The sequence below is a fragment of the Eublepharis macularius genome, chromosome 13 (genome assembly GCF_028583425.1).
Source record: "Eublepharis macularius isolate TG4126 chromosome 13, MPM_Emac_v1.0, whole genome shotgun sequence".
Lineage (NCBI taxonomy): Eukaryota > Metazoa > Chordata > Lepidosauria > Squamata > Eublepharidae > Eublepharis > Eublepharis macularius.
This window is the reverse complement of record NC_072802.1, coordinates 59,302,225-59,322,703: the sequence shown is the minus strand read 5'-3', so window position 1 is coordinate 59,322,703 and position 20,479 is coordinate 59,302,225. Positions and strand designations below refer to the sequence as shown.

The 20,479-nt window shown below is 43.9% G+C and overlaps 1 protein-coding gene across 1 annotated transcript in view; it reads left to right on the top strand.

The window, feature by feature from the left end:
- The window catches only part of TXNRD2 (thioredoxin reductase 2), a 69,772-nt gene that overhangs the window by 11,004 nt on the left and 38,289 nt on the right, over nt 1-20,479 (top strand). Inside the window, exons 4-9 of the mRNA XM_054995989.1 lie at nt 336-480; nt 6,066-6,140; nt 7,665-7,743; nt 9,757-9,819; nt 11,292-11,362; nt 19,870-19,889. Of these exons, the coding sequence (XP_054851964.1) occupies nt 336-480; nt 6,066-6,140; nt 7,665-7,743; nt 9,757-9,819; nt 11,292-11,362; nt 19,870-19,889 (453 nt within the window). The remainder of the gene's footprint in view (nt 1-335; nt 481-6,065; nt 6,141-7,664; nt 7,744-9,756; nt 9,820-11,291; nt 11,363-19,869; nt 19,890-20,479) is intronic.

Sequence of the window (20,479 nt, the reverse complement as noted above, 5' to 3'; positions counted from 1 at the left end):
CTGAAGTGGGAGGGGGGAGGGAGAAATGTTTCATGCTGCCTTTGGAAAACGTAGTCTGGGTCCAACCCATTGGATGGCAGTCTTGCTGCTGAAGTTTTATGCCGTTTATTTCATTTCCTGTGGGAGCCATCTTTTATTCTTGTGTCCCCTCAATTTTGATCATCAAACGTAGGCCATCGTTGCATATTGGCAACAGTGTGCGACATGTCAGATATTGCTCACTGTTTTGTTGTGGATTCCACAGCCTGAGCAAAGGAACTTTTAAATGGGTTTTCGAAACACGCTGTGTTGGTGGATGGATGGATGAATTTCTGTTTTGTATTTTTTTTCTATAGGAACCAAATGGGGACTTGGCGGTACCTGTGTGAACGTTGGCTGCATTCCTAAAAAGCTTATGCACCACGCAGCCCTTTTGGGGAGCTCTCTCAAAGATGCCCAGCACTATGGCTGGAGTATATCTCATCCCGTGACCCATGACTGGTAAAATAAAACATATCTACTAAGACATGTCTCTAATAAACAAATGCTCCATTTTGTTTGCAGCAGCTAAGACCTTTGATTAGTTGTTCTGGGATAACAAGCCCTGAACACATTTGATCCAGTTTCGCCAATACTCTTCCCCAAACTCTCTAAGCGTGCTGGAAGAGTGGGATCACACAGGCATACTGGAAATTGATGCCTGGGTGAAATGTTAGAAGAGGATGTACACACAATTATACATAGGACAGTTCCAAGGACAGTTCCTTGGATATCCTAGATACAGTTCAGGAACTGACTGCATGATCTGGGTCTACACATGTTGGTTTTTACACACACAGGGCTCATTTTGAGGGGGAACATGCAGGAACGCGGTTCCGGCAGTTCCCCAAAGAAGTCATATGTCAGGTGGCCCCGCCCACCTGACTCTTGACCATTTTGGGCCCGTTTCGGCCTGGATTGGGGCCGAAATGGCCCGGATCAGGCCTCTGACAGGTGGTGGATCACTCTCCCGCTCAGCAGCAGCCCAATGCTAACCATTTTGGGCCCCTTTTCAGCCATTTTCAGCCCCTTTTTGCTATTTTGGACCCAGTTTCGGCCCTGAATGGTCCAAAACAGCCAGGATAGGTGACGTCAGGGGGTGTGGCATATGCTAATCAGTTATGCAAATGATACACTTCCAGTGATGTCAGGGGGCGTGGCATATGCTAATAAGTTATGCTAATGAGTTCCTCCAGCTCTTTTTCTACGAAACAACCCCTGTACACACATATCCTTCCCCATTGGCAGCCCTCCTGATGACCCCTGTTTTTTTGGCCACTGTGTGACACAGAGTGTTGGAATGGATGGGCCATTGGCCTGATCCAACATGGCTGCTCTTATGTTCTTATGTTCTTACCCCAAATTGAAACATTACACCCATGCACGGATATCTGGCAGCATCAGAAACAGGACTGCCGTACCAGATGTACGTGGATGGACTCCTCCACCATGCTTAAGAGAAATGTCAGAAGGGAATGAAATGGGTCATTTCTGTTTTCCAATTGCACCCCTTTAAAGACTGGTTCAGAAATTCGTGTCCAGAGCAGTTCAGCCTTACTCTTCATGCTGGGGGGATGGATACCAGCCAAGCAAAATAGATGCAGAAGTGAATCCGTTGTAAATGGCACAGTAACTCTTAAACAACCAGGATTCCTTACAACATAAACAGAATTACATAGGATTCTTGCTTGTATGACCTTTGTGAGGAAACCTGATCATTTAGACATGCATGTACCACTGATGTTGCACATATTTTGTGCTCAACCAGGGATACCAAAGTTCATTCTTTAATTTTTTTTATTTTACTTCATTTATACCCCACCTTTTTCCCCAGTGGGGACACAAAGCAGTTTACATAATTCTCCTCTCCTTCACTTTCTCCTCACAACAACCCTGTGGTGTAGGAATCTAACTGATGGTCAATGGAAATGGACCCTCTGTGCCTTTCCAGTTGCTAAAAGACTTATACTGCAACATTGGAAAGCCAAAAGCCCACCTCCTGTAATTCATTGGATTGAGGACCTTATAAACTTATCAACATTTGAATGTATTGCATATAGACAGCAGTTGCATAAATAGATGCCTGTGAGTCCAAAATCAGGAGCCCCGTGGTGCAGAGTGGTAAGCGGCAGTACTGCAGCCCAAGCTCTGCTCATGACCTGAGTTTGATCCCGGCGGAAGCTGGGTTCAGGTAGCCGGCTCAAGGTTGACTCAGTCTTCCATCCTTCCAAGGTCGGTAAAATGAGTACCCAGTTTCCTGGGGGAAAAGTGTAGGTGACTGGGGAAGGCAATGGCAAACCACCCTGTAACAAAAGTCTGCCAAGAAAACGTTGTGATGCGATGTCCCCCCATGGGTCAGTAATGACTCGGTGCTTGCACAGGGGACTACCCTTACCTTTTTTTTAATGAGTCCCATCAGCTCCACACAATACTTTTGATACGTGTTCTTCACCTGTTGAGAGACACAATGTTAGCCAGGAAGCATAGTTTTAAATGACAGAGCTGGCAGAGATTGCTCCGGGGGTATGGATTCTCTCACAGCTCTCTGCCACCTTTGGCATCTCCCCTTCCAGAGCCTTGCCTTGCTGAGACGCAGTTAATTCAATGTTTTAAGCAGCAAGGGTGGCAGGGTAAAAGCTCTGGAAGGGGAGACAGTCTGGTACGCCAGGTGCGGCAGAAGGCTGTGAGGATTCGTCCCCCCCCCCCGAGCGATCTCTGCCAGCTCTGTCTTTCAAAACTACACTTCCCAGTAACATTGCATTTCTCAACACTTGACAGAGACATGCCCTGCCGTCTCATGTAGAGACTCTATGTATAGATTTGCTAATAGTGTTTTTGTAGCCAGTGCTATTTTCTTTTTTGTTTATTTTCTTTTTTGTTTTGCACTAATAAAAACTTAATTTTTAAAAAAGTAAAAGTGACCATGTAGCCATAACAACAACAACAATACGCTTATGATGTAGGATAGGCTGAAAGTATGTGACTGGCCCAAGGTCACCCAGTTTGCTTAAATGGCGGAGCGGGGAATTGAACCTGGGTCTCTCAATTCCTAATCTATTCCTCTAGTCACTACACCACATTCGCTCTACAAGCAGACCCAGAGTCCTTGGCAGGACCAGACTTTCTTTCTTTCCAGATTATATAAACAATAGGCCTGTTGAATTATTTAAACTTATATCCTATCTTTTCCTCCAAAGAGTTCATAATGTTTCCAGGAGGTACTCCACCTGGGCAGTGACCGTGTCCAGAGTGCTTTGGCTTCAGCAAAGTTGTTAATAGATTGGATAGAGGAAGCTTTTTCCTCCCTCTTCCATAATCTTAGAATTTGGGAGGCACCCAGTGAGATTGGTAGGTGGGAATACACTACAGACAATCTTCACACCAGCGCATAAAAATGGATGGCATTTGCTTCTACAAGATCTAATGACAGCCACTAGTTCAGAGGCTTTAAAAGGGGATTAGGCAAAGCAATGGAAGCAGCTGGAGGTCTCAGTAACTATTAGTCATGATTAGAGATGGGCACGAACCAAAATATGAACCAAAATTGAGCACGAACCAAGCCGGTTCGTGGTTCACGAACCACGGTTCTTCAGATCCCATTTCTGATGAACTGTCATGAACTTTAGGCTGGTTCGTTTGTTTGGTTTTTTGGTTCGTCACTGTAGACAGCCTGGTGCCAATCAATCAGTTTCCTAGGCAACAGGGGATGGACTTCCTGCAGACCTTCTGCTGACCCAGAAATGAACTTCTGCTAACCCGGAAGTGATTATTTTCTGACCTGGATGTGGTGTTTTCACAAACCAAATGAACCGGTTTGCGAACCAGGGGCAGGTTTGTGAAAGTTTGTGGTTTGTGGTTCATGAAATATGACGAACCACAAACCACATGATTCGGTTTTTTTCAGGTTTGTGCCCATCTCTAGTCATGATGGCCAAATGGAACCTCCTTCTTCAGAGGCACTGTACCTCTGAATAGCAGTTGCTGGAGGCAGTGGGGGGGCAGCAACAGGGAGAGGCTTTGGCCTCCGTGTCCTGCTTATAGGCCTTCTGGGGTTTCGGTTGGCCATGGTGAGAAACACGAGGCTGGACTAGGTAGACTGTATCTCTAATCCAACAGGATTTTGCTTACGGCGTTCAAAATTCTATGATGCACATTGACGAGAGCTAGCAAGAGCTATGGCTAAAATACTGAGATACTCTGCTCCTGGGCAATATAAGCAGAAGTTGGTACTATAGTCAGCAGCTCTGAGATTAACACTTTGATTTCTGGAGTATGCAAGCCCTAGAAATGTGACTTTGCAACCCAGTTATGCCATTGATTTTCCATGTAATCTCACCAACATCTGTAAAACTGAATTTGCTTTGACTCGTAGCCCTTCAGATCTTCAGGACTTTGTACCTGAGAATTGCTATTTAGTTTGGACTGCGCCTTAGCAGGCGATTATGTGTGTATCTAATATCTGATCACAGAGCACTTCACAGTCCAAAGGCTGTTGGCTTCTTATGCCTGAGGTTTGTTCACAAGCCTCCTGAAATAATAGCTTCTATTTTTTGCATTAGAATTTCTGGCTTCTTTTCCTGTTCTCTCATAAAAACGTCTGGAATCGTTACGCAGCTTGTACCTTTGTTTATGGCCTTAATTTGCGCTGATACCCTAAGTAATAGCTTGTAGAGTTTATAAATTAAACAAATTTAGCTAACCGAACACCCCAGTTACTGTGCTGCGCAGTAAAATAAACTGTTCTGCTGCAACACTGCCTTAGATTATCCAGAGCACTAAAGAATTCAGATGGAGCTTTGGCGGAGAGTAAGGAGGAGGGGAAAACAAACAGAGATACCTGGAGGATCACCACAGCAGTTGAAGGACGGTAGACCCTAGGCAAAACTGAAGAGGAGCTGCAAGAGAGCTTTTGTCGTGTGGAGAAAGTGGAGGTAGATAGGCACAAAGATAAGGGCAAAAGCCAGGTAGGGAGTGGATGCATAGCTGTGCACCCGCTCCGATGCCAGAAGAGCACGTGGTGGTTGGTTGCAACAAAAGGGTACAGTTGGAAAGGAGGAGGAACATACTCAACTGGTTGTCCTAGATCCAAAATAGCCGAGCACCATTCTGCCAAGTCCTTTCCTTCTGCTTCCTGGACATTAAAGTAATACCACCTCAGCAGGCTCCTATAGGCATGCGCTACTCCCGCAGTAGAACCCCTTGCCTAGAAACCGATTGTACCAGCTGGAGACATGGTCTGACTGTGAGCAATCCGTCCATAAAGCAGCTGGGCCTTTTTTGGCTGGATACCTGTCTAGGAGACACGTGGAACATCCTTTTTCCGTGCTGCAGTCTATTGCATGGAGGTTACTAAAGCTGGCTGTGCTGTGGTTTTTGCTCCTGTGAGGTCATGTGAGACTCACCGCAGATACCCATGGCAAATGCATGTGCGAAAGCCTTCACACTCTTATGTAAAGTTGGAAGGTAGATGGTTGCTTGACTAAACTATTTAATACTCTACCTCCTTGTTGCTGATTTGGGTGAATATTTTATTTCAGAAGAACCCAGATATTAAATATATTGTCGAAGGCTTTCATGGCCGGAGAACGATGGTTGTTGTGGATTTTCCCGGCTGTATCGCCGTGGTCTTGGCGTTGTAGTTCATGACATTTCGCCAGCAGCTGTGACTGGCATCTTCAGAGGTTTGACACTGAGAGATCTCTGTCTTTTGGTGCTACACCTCTGAAGATGCCAGTCACAGCTGGCGGCAAAACATCAGGAACGACAATTCCAAGACCACAGCTGTACAGCCCGGAAAATCCACAACAACCAGATATTAAAATTTGCAAGGCATCACTAAAGGAAGATTTGCTAATAAGAAAGGGAGATGGAGCACGTCCACATAGCATAAGTCTGTCCGATCTCTCACTAACTAGTCTCGTTTGAGCCTATAATATTTTTTTAACAGAGTAAAGGAGGTGTTAGCTTCTCCCCCATGTCTCGTTGGCTGGTGAATGTGAAAATATACCATTCAGTGACTGTGATGTTTCAATCCTCTGTCTTTCTAGGTCTGCAATGGCAGAAGCTGTTCAAAACTATGTGAAATCCTTGAATTGGGGACACAGAGTGCAGCTACAGGACAAGTAAATATCCCCTCCCTTGTGTAATCAAACAACTTTAATTAATGCAAATGAACCTTAAAGATTACCAGATTTATTTCTGTGTGAGTTTGAGTAACAATAAACAAAACTGTGCAGTAAATAGTTTACAGTACAGTAAATGTGGTCATCTTTAAGGTGCCACAGGACCCTTTGGGGGTTTGGCAGCAGACCAAAACGGCTACCCTACTGAAATGTATTTATAATAGAAACCTTCCAGTCGATACCACACATTGTATTTCGTTTCATTTATTCGGTTATTTGTCTGCTCTCCCCATGGCGGGCTCAGAGGGGCGTAACAACCAGGTTAAAACACATTAAAACATACATAAAACAATTCATACAATGATATCATAAAACTCAGTTCATACAACAATAAAACCCAAGATGGCTGTCCCCAAAATATGCCCTGCCCCATTAACATTCAAGGGGCAGGAGCTGTCCTCTCTTACAAAGTTGAATAGAAACAACAATTAGAGCAAAGCTGCCTTGTAAGTTCTAGATGAGTTGCCAGTTTTTTTTAAAAAAACCTGTCTCATCCAGGGGCTTTTCACAGTGCCAGATCACTGGATGGAGACAGCAGGCTATGTTTTTAATCTAATTTATGTTATCTATTTTTATTGTATTTATTACCGCCTGTGATCCGCTTTGAGCCCACTTGCAGGGAGAGCTGAATATAAATTGAATAAAATAAATAAAAATAGAAGAATGATCTCGAGCACCAAAAATTGCACGAGAAACATCAGATTATTGGAATCAGCGGTGGACTGGCCATTGACCTTTCGGGGAAATCTCTTGGTAGAACACTGCCCTAGAGGATCACTGGTGGCCAGCAGGAAACAGAGCCAAGCCCGAGCCTCGGCACTGTTTGACCAGACCCTTCATTATTCATGACTGTTTGGGTCAGCTCACCAATTGCATCCTCCTGCACTGCTTCCAGTTGTGGGGGATAATGCAGGCGATGAGCTAATACCCATTGTCAGCCCCACTGAACTGAGTGCCCCTGCAGTGTTGGCATGTAGCACAGCAGGAGCTGCTCAGTTTGACTTGCTCCATGGCAGTTATCCCTTCCCAATCCACTCTTGCTTGTAATGCTGGTGTGTCCCCCCCCCCGCCCCAATTCAGAGTTTCTCTCCTTTTTGGCATCCACTTAATACTTTATCATGATGCTAAAAGCACCCCGAGTTGATTGCTGCAGTTTGCTAAGGCTGCAATTCTGCACTTGATCTATCCTTGGGGATAGATCAAGATGGGTAGCCGTGTTAATCTGTCTGTAGCAGTGGAAAAGAGCAAGAGTCCAGTAGCAACTATAAGACTAACAAAATTAGTGGTAGGGTATGAGCTCATACGCTACCATTAATTTTGTTAGTTTTATAGGTGCTACTGAACTCTTGCTCTTTTCTTCGGGGAGTTAGTCCCATTGAATTTAGTGAGACATTGCTGAATAATCGAGTACAGGATCAGGTTGCATGTGTTGCGATTTTGTTTTATTGTATGTTTTTTTGACAGAAATGTGAAGTACTTCAACTTGAAAGGCAGTTTTGTGGACGCTCACACGATTCGCGGGTTGTCAAAAGCCAACAAAGAGGTAAGATGCTCAGCTGGCTTTTTGAAAATGAACTTCTGGTATCAGGAACAATAACACCGAGTTGCTTCTAGCTCTTATCATCGGAGAGTTTTGTTGTGTAGCTATGGCTGGCCCTGTGATGGGATGAAGTGAGGCAGATTTATGGGGAGGGTGCCAGCCTCTATTACCCCCATCACTATTGCCTCCCTGCCTCCCACTGGAGCCAGAGAAGTAGATATCCCTTCTCTCTTGGTTCCTCGAGTGTCTTCCAAGACAGCATGGCAAGCCGTGAGCCCAATGGGGCTTCCCAATGTCTTGCAACTTATGAGAATTCAGGAAACCCTACTGGGCATGTGCAGTTTACCACTTTGTCTTTAAAGATTCTTAGAGAATCAGGAAGGAAAGAGCATTGGCCGTTTTGCTCCTTGGCAGCGTTGGGGACCATGAGGAGGTGGGCTGGGGTAGCAGCCGCTGGTGACATCCCTTGCTGATCTGTCACTGTTGGTAGCCCCCATCTGAACAATGGAAAACCTTTACTGTCTTATGTACCAAGCCACGGTTAGCTCTGTTACAAGGCGGTGCGGGGTCAGGGGGGTGTCATCAGGTGCAGAATTTTAGGGGTACAAGTGTCTGTCCAAAATGGTGGTGAAAAGTGCCATCAAGTCATAGCTGACTTATGGCAACCCCTGCGGGCATTTTCAAGGCAAGAGACAAACAAAGGTGGTTTGCCATTGCCTGCCTCTGCATAACAACTCTGGTTTTCTTTGGAGGTCATCCAATAACTAACCAAGGCCAACCTGGCTTAGCTTCTGAGATCTGATGAAATCAGGCTTGCCTGAGCTGTCCAGGTCAGGGTGTCCAAAATATATAGCTCTCCTAATTTGGTGTCATTGCAGCAAAGAGTTTCCAGGATGATACTAGGGTGGCTTCCTAGAGTGACTCATTCTTCATGGGCAACAGAGACGGTGTTATCTAGAAAGCCCCCCGGCCCCAACTTAGAGGCACTTTCTGGACTATTTCTATACCACCAGGCTTGTAATGGCTGTTTTTAGTAGTTCTGCAAAAGCGTTAAAATATTGCTGTGGCTTCAGAGATTTGGGATGGGGTTGGGGGAACAGGAAAGACAGACCCTAACCTGGATAGCCTGGACAAGCCTAATCTCATCAGACCTCGGCTGCTATGCAGGGGCAGCCTTGGTTAGTAATTGGATGGGAGACCAAAGAAGACCAAGGTTGCGATGCAGAGGCAGGCAATGGCAAACCACCTCCGTTAATCACTTGCCTTGAAAATTCCAGCAGGGGTCGCCATAAGTTAGCTAAGACTTGACAGCACTTTCTACCACCACCAGAGAATACAGGAAAAAGATTTAAATGAAATTGTATCAGCTGAGAACCAAAACTGGCTTGGTTGAATGTCCTTTCTACACTGGCATTTTTGTTAATTTAAATGAAAGAGATTTTTGCATCCATGATGTTTTACAGACTCTACTGTATCTGTTCTCATTTTGGCAATGTCAGTGTGTGCAGACTGACCTCTCATATTTTTGAACATGTCAAATACTATTATTTGACCTAAAATCTTTGACAAATCAATGAGATGGATGGATGCTTCATGAGATCGTTGGATTAGGTTAGGTTATTTGAAATGTTGCTGGAAGAGATTTGGAATTAATGTGAAATCCATTCACATCTACTAAGATATATGCATATATCACAGCTCCTTGAAAGAAGTCTGGAACACTTTTAATATTAGAGGAGAACAGAATAAATTTTTGTTTGTTATCATGTAGATAAATCTATTGAAAGATGGGCACTGTTTGCTGAATTTTTGAAGAATAAATTCCAGGATAATGTTTGTCCAAATGTTATTGATTACAAAAATTATGCTGGAATTTTTAGTATTTTGTCTTCTCTTTTTGCATGCATTGTTTAATATAATCTTTTTTTAAAAAAAGGTTGCATTCATAGAGAGCAGTTCATCTAAAGCTGATCCTTTTAATCTCAGTGCCTGACATCTTTGTGGCTTTATTCCTAGACTTTGCTCACAGCAGAAAACATAGTCCTTGCCACTGGTGGGAGGCCTAAATATCCCGCTAATGTAAGTTGCATTGATTTGAATCTATTTGCCTTCAGGCCCTGGTTTAAAGGAAAACACCGAGTTAACTTTGGAGGAGTTAGAGCTGAAATGGGAAGTACAGAAAAAATTCACGCAGCAGGGAAAGAGCAGGGAACATTCCTGATCTTGTCACCATGGTTATGAGTTTGGGAAATACTACGTCTGCTTTGGGAAGTGGATGTAATAAGGGCATTGTTTCAGTTCCAGCTCATATTGCTGCAATGCAAAAAAGGGCTGTTCTAAAGCACAGTTTGGATACGACAACTGACAGGTGGTGCCACACCCACCCCTGAAAAGCTGCAAACGGATGAGGAGAGGAGCAATTCAGACAGCTGTAAAGGGCCATTTGTGGCTGTCCTGGGGGAGCACGAGGGGCTGAGTTCTCTAAGGGCCAAGCTACAAGTGACACCTGACAAAGGTTCCCTCAAGTTTTGATGGGAAATGTAGGCGTCCTGGTCTTGCAGCTTGGCTCTCCGACTGCTGCCCAACGGACTTTTCAACTGTCACTTGTCCAACATTCCGCCAAGCTGCCTACATTTCCCATCAAAACTTGAGGGAAGCTGACAAATGTCCAACCTGTGTCATTCGTCACTTGTCGTTTGGCCCTAAGCCATCCAAGCCCCACAATCAGGGCTTTTTTTCTGGGAAAAGAGGTGGTGGAACTCAGTGGGTTGCCCTCGAAGAAAATGGTCACATGGCTGGTGGCTCCAGCGGCACGGAGGGCAATCTAAACTCCCCTCTGCCTGGAGATCAGGGGGCAGGGCCACCAGCCATGTGACCATTTTCAAGAGGTACCGGAACTCCACCGCATTCCAGCTGAAAAAAAGCCCTGCCCACAATCATATGCACCACCAGTCTGAGCATCATGCTGGTTGCTAAGCAACGCAGGATAGGTGAGGCCTGGTCCTCTTGTGAGGGTAGGAACAAGGGGATGGGGGGGCAGGTTTGTACAGGCTACTGGATAGTATTTAAGCCCTTGTCACCTTGGCCTGAGAAAGGATCAGGAATAGCGAGGTAGAAGATGAACTGGGGTGTAGCTAAAAGTGGCTGGTCCTAGCTGGCTCACCACAAAACATTCTCTTCCTTCCCTACTCTCTTCTCTTTTCCCCTTCACTTCATTTCTTGATGTTAAAGCATAGTTTGAAGGGAAATTTGCACTTGAGGAGGGATAAGGATAGGAGTAAGCATCCCTAAGGCCAGTTTCTGATTTACAGGCCCTGCACCACACCAAATTGGTTTGGTCAAAGGCACCACCCAGTACTCACACTATGTAAAATACCGAATATGCTTATTTTTCATCATAAAGAGTGTTTGTTATGTTTGGTCTTGCAGAAAACTGAGGACTGGACTGATAATTGCATGTAGAGTCCAAATTAATTCTTCATGCATGATATGCTTTAACGTGCAAAGTTATTTGGCAAGATGTTGGTAATAGTTGCAGGTGTCCTTTGTAGATTCCTGGGGCGCTGGAGTATGGGATTACAAGCGATGATCTCTTCTGGTTGAAAAAATCTCCTGGGAAAACGTAAGCTGCTTCCCCAAGGATTTTAAGATGTGTCACATCTGAATTCTTTTACTTGCTTCTCTCTGTGTGTCATCTTGTCTCTCTCGGTGCATGTCTTCCTCTTAGCTTTTGAGGGTGTTTTAATTTTGCTGTCATGACAAATTGGGTGGGTATGTGCGCTCAGAAACAATTGCATGGGAGGGTGGACAAACGGTTGTGGAACTTCGCTCCTGTCCACCCCAACTTTCCTCCCCCAAAGTAGATCTTAAGCAGTGCAAATTCCCAGTCTCCCTTTGGGTTCTCTTTCCTCCCACCTTTAACTGTTCTCAACAATCCAAGCAAAATGAGGATATTCCGTCTTTAACAAGTTGTTGGGCCAGGGGCAGGCTGCATACCGAAGGAGTCCCCCAGGGATGTAGGTGACCCCATTTTGCTGCCTTTGTAATACCGCCTCCCCCCCCCCCACACACACACACATACTGATTTTAACTCTCAACTGCTTGTGACATTCCATGTTTTGTAAGGCATGCTCAGGCTTCATCAGGCTGGATTGGGATTGGGGAGTGAATTCTTTTTGGCAGATTGTATTTAATTGGCAAAGTCATACATTTCTGTTGAAACACCTCTCTTGTCTGTGTGTGGCTTTTCTTTGGTTGTTTTTTGTGATTTGCACAAACTGCTCACTTTACTTGTTAGATAAAATAATGAAATTTATAATGATGCCGTTGGCTATGATTTGTATAGTGTTACTGGCAAATGTTCAGATGCTATTTATGTAAGAATGTGTGCGCTACAGTTGGTCCCTATGTAATGCCCAACCTGAGGTAAATATTATTTGGGTGAGACTTAAGTTTCCACACTCCCTCTTCCCTTCACAAGATATGATTCACTCCCTGACTTTCTCTTTTGTGGCAAACCGTAGCTTGCTTGTTATGTCCCAATCAGCAAACTGCTTTGTGCTTGCCCTTTGTTAGGGGTCAAACCAAGGCTGAGGGAGACTCCAAAGCAGTACAGGCCCTGCCTATGGCTGGAGCAGCACCAACCATCTTAGTGCCAAAGCCCCACCCACAAGCAGGTGAGGGAGAGTTGGGTGGGCACAAGAAGGCCTTTCCGGCCTGTTCCTTGAGGTGGCCACAACCCCCCTTCCCATAATGCAGTGGAGTGTTGGGGATTCACTGCTGAGCCACACCTGATGGCAACCCATATAGAGTCCATAGTGTCCCCACCCCTCTTAGGACAGCACAGGCCAAGAAAACAGCCCATTAGGGTAATGAGGGAAGGTAGGGCACAGGAGAGGGTGCCCACACTGGAAACCCAGCGGCCCCTGTTGCCCCACTCTGTTGCTCCCCCTTTCAGGGAGCATTAAACGAGCCTGAGGTTATCCTGCCCCAGAATCTCCTTTAAAGGGCAGCCAAGGAGGATGGGCCAAGCCTCAACCTGATGGTCAAGGGAGAAGTATGGGACAGGGGAGAGAGGGACCAGGGTGAGACAGAACCCTCTCCTCCCCTAGCACTTGAGACATCTCCTGTAGCCGTCCACCAGAGACCCAGCAGTCCTGGACTCAGACCTGCGGGAGTTGGAGCCTGACACCCTCCAAACCATAACCAGGTTTGTTAGTTTGAACATAATGGTAGAACTGGGATGCTGAAAAATGGAAAATGCATTAGGTAATCAAGGAAGACAGGAAGAAGAAGCATGTGATCATATGACATTGAAACATAGTTTGGCATTACATGTGAACATGTAAAATTATGTATATGCTGCTGGTACTGTGTAAGCGATAGTAATACTGTCTAAAGTAATACAAATGTCCATGATTTCTGTTTTGTCTTCCTCACGCACAAGCCACAAGAGGGCAGCAAATGCTCATAAAGTGGAATTGTTTGTTATATAATCCTTGATTCTCTCCATACATCAAATGTGTCTTGGGTTGAAAGAATACAACCCACCTCATTTGGTTGTTGACTTTACTACTTTGGCAGTGTCACAAATGTTCTAAATCTGCTGAAGTTCAGATGAGACACTATTGGTTTCTCGATTCTGTAGATTTAGCCAGCAGCTGATCTGAACTTGATGACATCTGGTAATCGGCAAATGTGTTTGTACAGTTAAAATGGCCCAGAAACAAGGAAAATTCCTGATAAAATCATAATACAGTACAAATACCTGTTCGGTCTGAGGTCTCCAGTTTATTCCTCATTGTTCTGGTGCCTTAACCAAGGGGGGCCTGTCTTTCTTCTCTCTCTTGCTGTTCTCTAGAACAGGGGTCTCCAATGTGGTGCGCGTGGACACTGTGGCACCTGCCAACACCTTTCCTGTTGCCTGCCATGTTCTTTTAGAAAGTGGGCAAGGGCCAGGTGGGCTTTTGCTCAGCCGGGCTTCTAATCAGCTGTGCATATATAAATAAAAGCATCCTGTTAAACAGAGCTACTGCCTGAAATGTTGAAGAGTTACTATATAACCTCATTCCCTGACATTTTACGGTGGTGGCTACAACCACATTTTGTGGTTGTAGCCACCAACCTGTGTTAGAATTCGAAAGGTGCCCACAGGCTGAAAAAGGTTGGGTAGCCCTGGTCTAGAAGCTTCGCTGCTGTTGAAATTATTTTCTACTTTCATAAGGCTCAGGGTGTTACCGGATTTTCAGAGTCTTTTCTTGAGCTACAGCATGCACAGTTGAACAAGCTTGCAGAGCTGTTTGAGAAGAGCAGGTGTGTGCAGTTGTGCATTTCTTTGTGAAATAGTAAAAAATTTAATAAACAACTGAGTGGTTAATGTATCAGCATGAAAGGACACCAGCAAACATCATTTTGGACAACAGATAGTTGCCAGCAGGGCTCTTTTTCAGCCAGAATGCGGTGGAACGGCATTCCGGCACCTCTTGAATTTAATCACGTGTCCGGTCGGAATTAATTATATGTCAGCTTTTTCTTAAGATTGCTTAAGGCTTGTAGAGTAGTAAAACAGCACTTTGATTAAGTAATCCTTAATCCTGTAAAATATCTATAAACACTAGAAATATACTAACACATCATTTGTTTTACTAACAGCTTTTGAGGGATATTTTATTAAATTGTGTATGTCTAAGGTACATGATATTACTGAGATTTCCGAGATTTCCATTTAAATACTGGATTGCATTTTATTTTACGACTGCACTGGATTTTTTTTCTGTTAAAAAACAGACCCCTCCCCCCCCGAGATATACAGTACAATACTAAATGTTGCTTGAATCTCATTTTAAAACCCTGTTTTGGAATAAACAACTTTAGTTCACCAAGGCACCCTGGAGTGATGTCATTGCGCCACCCCAAGAGTATGTGAACGCTTTGCAGTGGGCCAATTTGGGCCCCAAACAGCCTATTTGAGGCCAAAATTGGCCCATTGTAAAGGCCACAGAGATCAGTTCACTTGGAGAAAATGGCTTCTTTGAGGGGTGGACTGTATGCAATTATGCCATGCCAAGGTCCTTTCCCTCCCCAAACCCTACTTTCTCCAGGTTTCACCCCCCAGATCTCCAGGAATTTCCCAACCTGGAGCTGGCAACCCTAACACACACACACACAAAATGGAACCCTAATTGGTCTCTGTGATTGTAGTCACTGGCTCAGTCCACAAAGCCTAACCTAATATCAAGTATAAGGGAATTACATTTTACAGAGTTTCTATGCTTTGCACACAACTGAAATTGTGTCCGAATTTTGGCAGGGCAACAGGTGGGGGAGGGGAGAAACTCTTCCTTCTGCATTAAAAGCAAAAAGCAAAAGAATGTTCTTTTCTGGCTCAGATTAAAATCCAAGGCCAGCAAGAAATGTCCGTTCATAATATTTGCATATTGAAGGCAATCGCTACTGCCAAAATTCATATTTGAGCTTCGGGAATCTAAACCTTGATGGCATTACTGTAGCCAAATACCCTTGCACTGGGAGAGGTGCTGTCGGGCAACAACAACTCTCGGGGTGGGGGGCAGGGAATATATAGGCCCAGCCCACCCACCCCCCCATCATCCTAACAATGAGTATTTCATGAAAAATAAATAAAGATGTTTTTCATGGCTCTAGTTACCAGAGCATTAGCTTGCCCCCCACATATGTCTTCCACTGACCTAAATGCTATGAAAAGCAATTCACACAGCAGCAGTAGGGGCTGCTTTGCATATCAATCAAAAGTGACACACCGAAGCCGTAATAGGCAACTGATCAACGTTTGTACAGTGTTGAAGACTGAAAATGTTGCATCTGTTCCATTCACCCTTCAGCAGATAAACAGAGGGGTGGTCTTTGGGTACAGTTTAAAAGGGAAATTAAATCTGCAGTTGTTTGCAGTATATCAGTCACCTCTTGAATTTTGGGAGCATGATTTATGTGAGGAAATTGCGTGTTGTTTTTTTGCTTTGCGTTGCCCCTCCCCAACCCAAACGCTATCCCTGTGAGATGTTTCTGTGAAAATGTGGCTTTTGTCTAGTTGCTGTTAATGCAAGTTGTAACAGTGTAATGTGGGAGTCTTGTGTTTATATGTTGCATTCCTAAGCTTTAGTCAAAATAAGCCTGGAGGGCCTACAGTAGCCTTTCTGTACTTTATCAGCCTGTGTCGCTGCCGACAGAGGAGGGAGTCGATGGGCGCATTTGAGTCACATTTGTTTCTGTCAAGTGGATTTCCCTTATAAATGTTCCTATGATTCAATTTAATGCCTTCATGTTTTTTGAAATTTACTCCCCTTTGACATTTACTGCTCTGTGAGCTTTCTTCCTCGGTTTTTACCTCAGCACAAAAAGCTGCGCTGGATGGCGAATTTGGGAGGCGTATCTAGGACAATTAGAAGTTTTTACAGGCCTTATGTTTCAGAGTGCTTTGAAACAACAACAGACATCTCAAGAGCTGCAAAATACTGTTTGCCTGATACAACACCATTTCTGGCAGCGTGTGGAGAAAAGAGAGAAATTATAAGTTCTTGACATATCTGAACTGGTTGTATGCATGCTTCCCCCCTCCCCTTGTCCCCAGTTCCTGTGTGGAAACCCTCAGTGTGAACTGGGGGGTATACACAAAGATTTTGATGTAACTTAAGTGGGAATTCAGCTCTAGAGTTGCCTCTTTCACTTCGTAGGTTGGGGCTACCATGATGGAATGTGTACCTGTGAAAACAATATTCCTACCCATAGTAAACTTGCATTTCGAAGAGAAGACTGAGCTGAAATCATACTGAAATAGAATCAGAATCAAAATAATGTTTATTGCATACGGCTAAAGGCCTTCACAATTGAGCAAACATACAAGAATAAATGTTGTTCATCTTTAACTTGGCACTGGACTTCTGTTTTGTTTGGATTAACACAACTATCCCACCGGAACTAAAATTCTTTGGCCTGACATGCTAGTCTTCTATGTGAAGGGATATTATTGCTATGGGGGAATATTCGGTCATGTGAGTCTGGCTAGGATTAACAGTCTCCAGGTGGTGGCTGGAGATCTCCCAGAATTACAACTGATCTCCAGATGATAGAGATCAGTTCCCCTGGAGAAAATGGCTGCTTTCGAGGGTGGAGTCTATGGCATTATACCCCTCCCCAAACCCCACCCTCCCCATGGTCCACGCCCAAAAATCTTCAGGAATATCCCAACCCAAAGTTGTAACCCTATCAGAAGTAGTACAATCCAGACATGCAGTTTATCACTTTGGTGAGAACTAGACCTAAAGCAAGCCTGTCTTAACCATTTCTGCAATTGAAGGGGTGCTTTTTACAGCCATTGCCACTGGAGGAAATGGCTGTTTTATTTCCAGTACAGCCAGTTTTTGTTGATGTTTCCACACAGTATGCCATCGTGTGGAGCCCTATAATGTTAGACATACTTAAAATGTTTACTTCCTTGGAACCTCTGACCTCTCTCATCATCCATTATGTGTGAACCATACCAGGCCACTCAACGCCTTTCTCCCCCCTCCTGTCCTGTAATTTTCTGCATTACAATGAGGAAAATGATTTCCTTTCATTCATCGTATCTGAGGAAGTGAGCTCTGACTCAAGAAAAGTGATGCTGGAATAAATGCTGTTAGTCTTTAAAGTGGCACTGAACTTCTGCTTTGGTTTGCTATGATAGACTAGCACTTCTTGATTATCTCCTTGATAGCATTCAGAGAAGCATCTAAGGTGTTGTTCTGAAGGGCCTTTGGCTACGTTTATTCATTCATTTTTTTATTTTTTTTATTTACATTATTTATTGTCCGCCTTTCTCACAGACTTAAAGCGGATTACACAGGATGAGTCAACACAGCACAGCAAAGTTATCTCAGTAAACAGGGTATCGGGTGAGCTGTAGCTGCTGATTAGATTATGGCTCTGAGGGTGCCTCATTCCCTTGTTAGAGTATTGTAGCTTTCAGATTTTCAGTGATTCCGCACACGTTGGATAATGCACTTCCAATCCTCTTTATAGATCATTTGGAATGGATTTTTTTGTGTGTGGAACAAAAAATCCACCTCAAACGATTGATAAAGTGCATTGAAAGTACATTATCCAACGTGTGCAGAATCAGCCTTTAACTGAGTGTACGTGAACCCCCTTGGGCCCTTATCTGTGGAGAAAGACAGCATATAAATATTGCAGTAAGTAAGTGGCTCAGCTTGTGGAACTGCAGAGGAAGCGTTGTGTTCTGGTTGACTGCTCAGCTGGGGCATCTCTGCGTTTTTCTCTTAGCCAAATCTCAGTCTGATCCTCTGAGCCCACCTATTCTCAAATGCTTTAGAACTGCTGGACGGTGGCAAGCCTCCCCTGTCTGCACAAGATTCGTAAGCATTGCTTCAGATAATAACTCCAGGCACATTCCTGTCACCCCGCCCCGCACAGCAGAGTCGAGGGCTGATGACTTTTGACGGAGCACCCGCAGCATTATTTTGAAGAGCTTGCTTTTTGTGATGGAATTATATTATTAGTACCTCTAGGGATTAACGCTGACATCGGTATTATCCGCTCGAGCATCACATTATCCTTTTGAAAGGACCAATGTGTTCCTTTGACTAGGCCACCCACATCTTAGTTTGCCCTGCTGAGGAATTGTCGTCTTAATGTACAATATTTGTGCATTCCTTCTCTCTCTCGCTTTCTAAGTTAAAGCGAGGGGATACAACCCAGAAATTTCCCGTATCCAAAATTTTTCTGGGCTTCATTTTTTCATGTTAGATGTTGTTTGGATAACCAGGTGATGTCTTTTAGAATAGCTTAGCTTTTATAATGAGCCTCTGCAATAATCATTAGCAGAAGGTGAAATGATTGCTTTTGGGGTGAAAAGGTTTGCATTTTTCTGTTGTGAAGCACAGAAAGTCCTAGATGATCTCCTTACTTTCATTTTGATTAGATTTGTGGGGGGAGAGATTCTGTTATCCGAGCATGGTGAAATTTTCTGAGAAGATGTTGCTGAAGAATATTCATATTTCTATGCTGCTTTCTTCGAAATCCCCACTTCAGTTGCTGCCTCTGCGGCTACTTCAGGGAATCATTTTTTGGGCTCGGTAACTCAAACCTACTGGTCAAGTGATATTGTGCATCTGTGAAGGAGCTGTTTCAGATTTAACATCGGTGCTTTAGTGTCACCTTTAATATTGGGTATTATCTCAAACACAATATATTTTTTCAGTAGAGAAATTCATATTTTCAGTTCACCTTTTTTCAAAGGAGAAATTCACATCTTCAGTTGCTGGCTTTCATAGGTACTCTGCTAATAGGTACTGGGGCCCTAATTTTTCAAGGTGTATGAGGTTGCGTAATACTCTTCCAGATAGGACTGAAATACAAAACTTCATTCTCCCAAGTCCACATCCCTCTTCTACCTACATGATTTGATGGATTGGTTTGACATTGTCAACAAAACATGGGTTTTCTCTGTCCAGCTTCTGTGGTCTTTCTTCCTTTTTTTCCATGAAATCTTTTACTGTGTGGGAAACTTTGGCTATCCAGAAAACATCGTATTTGTGTTTGTGACGAACCCAAGAAGCATTGTTCTGCTCTAAATTAGCTTTGTTTTCCCTCACCTCACTAAAATAGCCAGATCTGAATGGCTGTACAGCGCTGTGATGTTATCCCTCTTACTACATAATCTCTAATTGGCTGGTATCACTCAATAAATGAGAAAAAAGCCCTATGTAAGGAGAAGAAATTTTGCCAAAGCAACAGGAGAACTGTGGGGAAAAGGTAAACATTCTCAGCTGCACGTTTTTTTGAGGAATAATGGTAATCCCCAAAGTTTTACAATTGATCCCAAAAGTGAACATTCTTCACTATGCAGAATGGTTTATAATCACGGCATTAGAAGTCTGTAGTTAGCGGAGAGAGGTTTGAAGTTGTGTTTTAAAGCAACTTTCCTCCATCTATCCCCTTTTGGGTGTTGGGAATTTGCAAAGTCAGTCATACCTGTAATTATGCCAGAGTTCTAGAAAATAATTTGTTTTAGTTGTGAAAACATGTGCAGTCTCATTTCTGTACTCTTTTCTGTGTCTTTCTTCCCCCCCACCCCACTCCTCTCCCCATGAACAGGTTGGTTGTTGGAGCCAGCTGTATCCTTTGTAAAAGCTGTCATGATTTATTATATGCTCAGCATATTTATTTTTTCAGGGAGGACTCAATAATCTGAGTAATCAGAGAGAGCCGGAGTGCGCACCAAACCTAGGGAAACAATGCAAAAGGCAACAAATCTGTTCTCCAGGGAATTTGTTCATCAGTTATGTGGGCCAATTCTACCTCTTTCTAGCAAGACTGTATAGAGGGCATCTTTCCAAATATGACATGTCAGGAGTGGGAGATTTTCAGTTAAGTAATCCTTCACTCCATTGACTTTGCCTTCTAGTGTTTAAGCATCACTTTCTAGCAGTGTTCACTGAAGTCAGTGGTTAAAATACAGCAAGAACCAGCTAAGTAACCAACAAAATCTTCCACTGCAAAGTACCAGCCTAGCCCTCCCCTTGACACGAGTCATCTTTTTTAAAATAGGGAAAGATATATAATCCCCATTTGTTTCCACAGGTCAAAAAGTTGTTGCCCCTTACCGTTTAAAGTGGTACAGTCCAGCAAGAGCTAAACCATATGATTGTTACTAACCCTAGCCCAGTTTTAGTATGCTTTGAGCGAAGGGGAAAAAGTGTTAGAC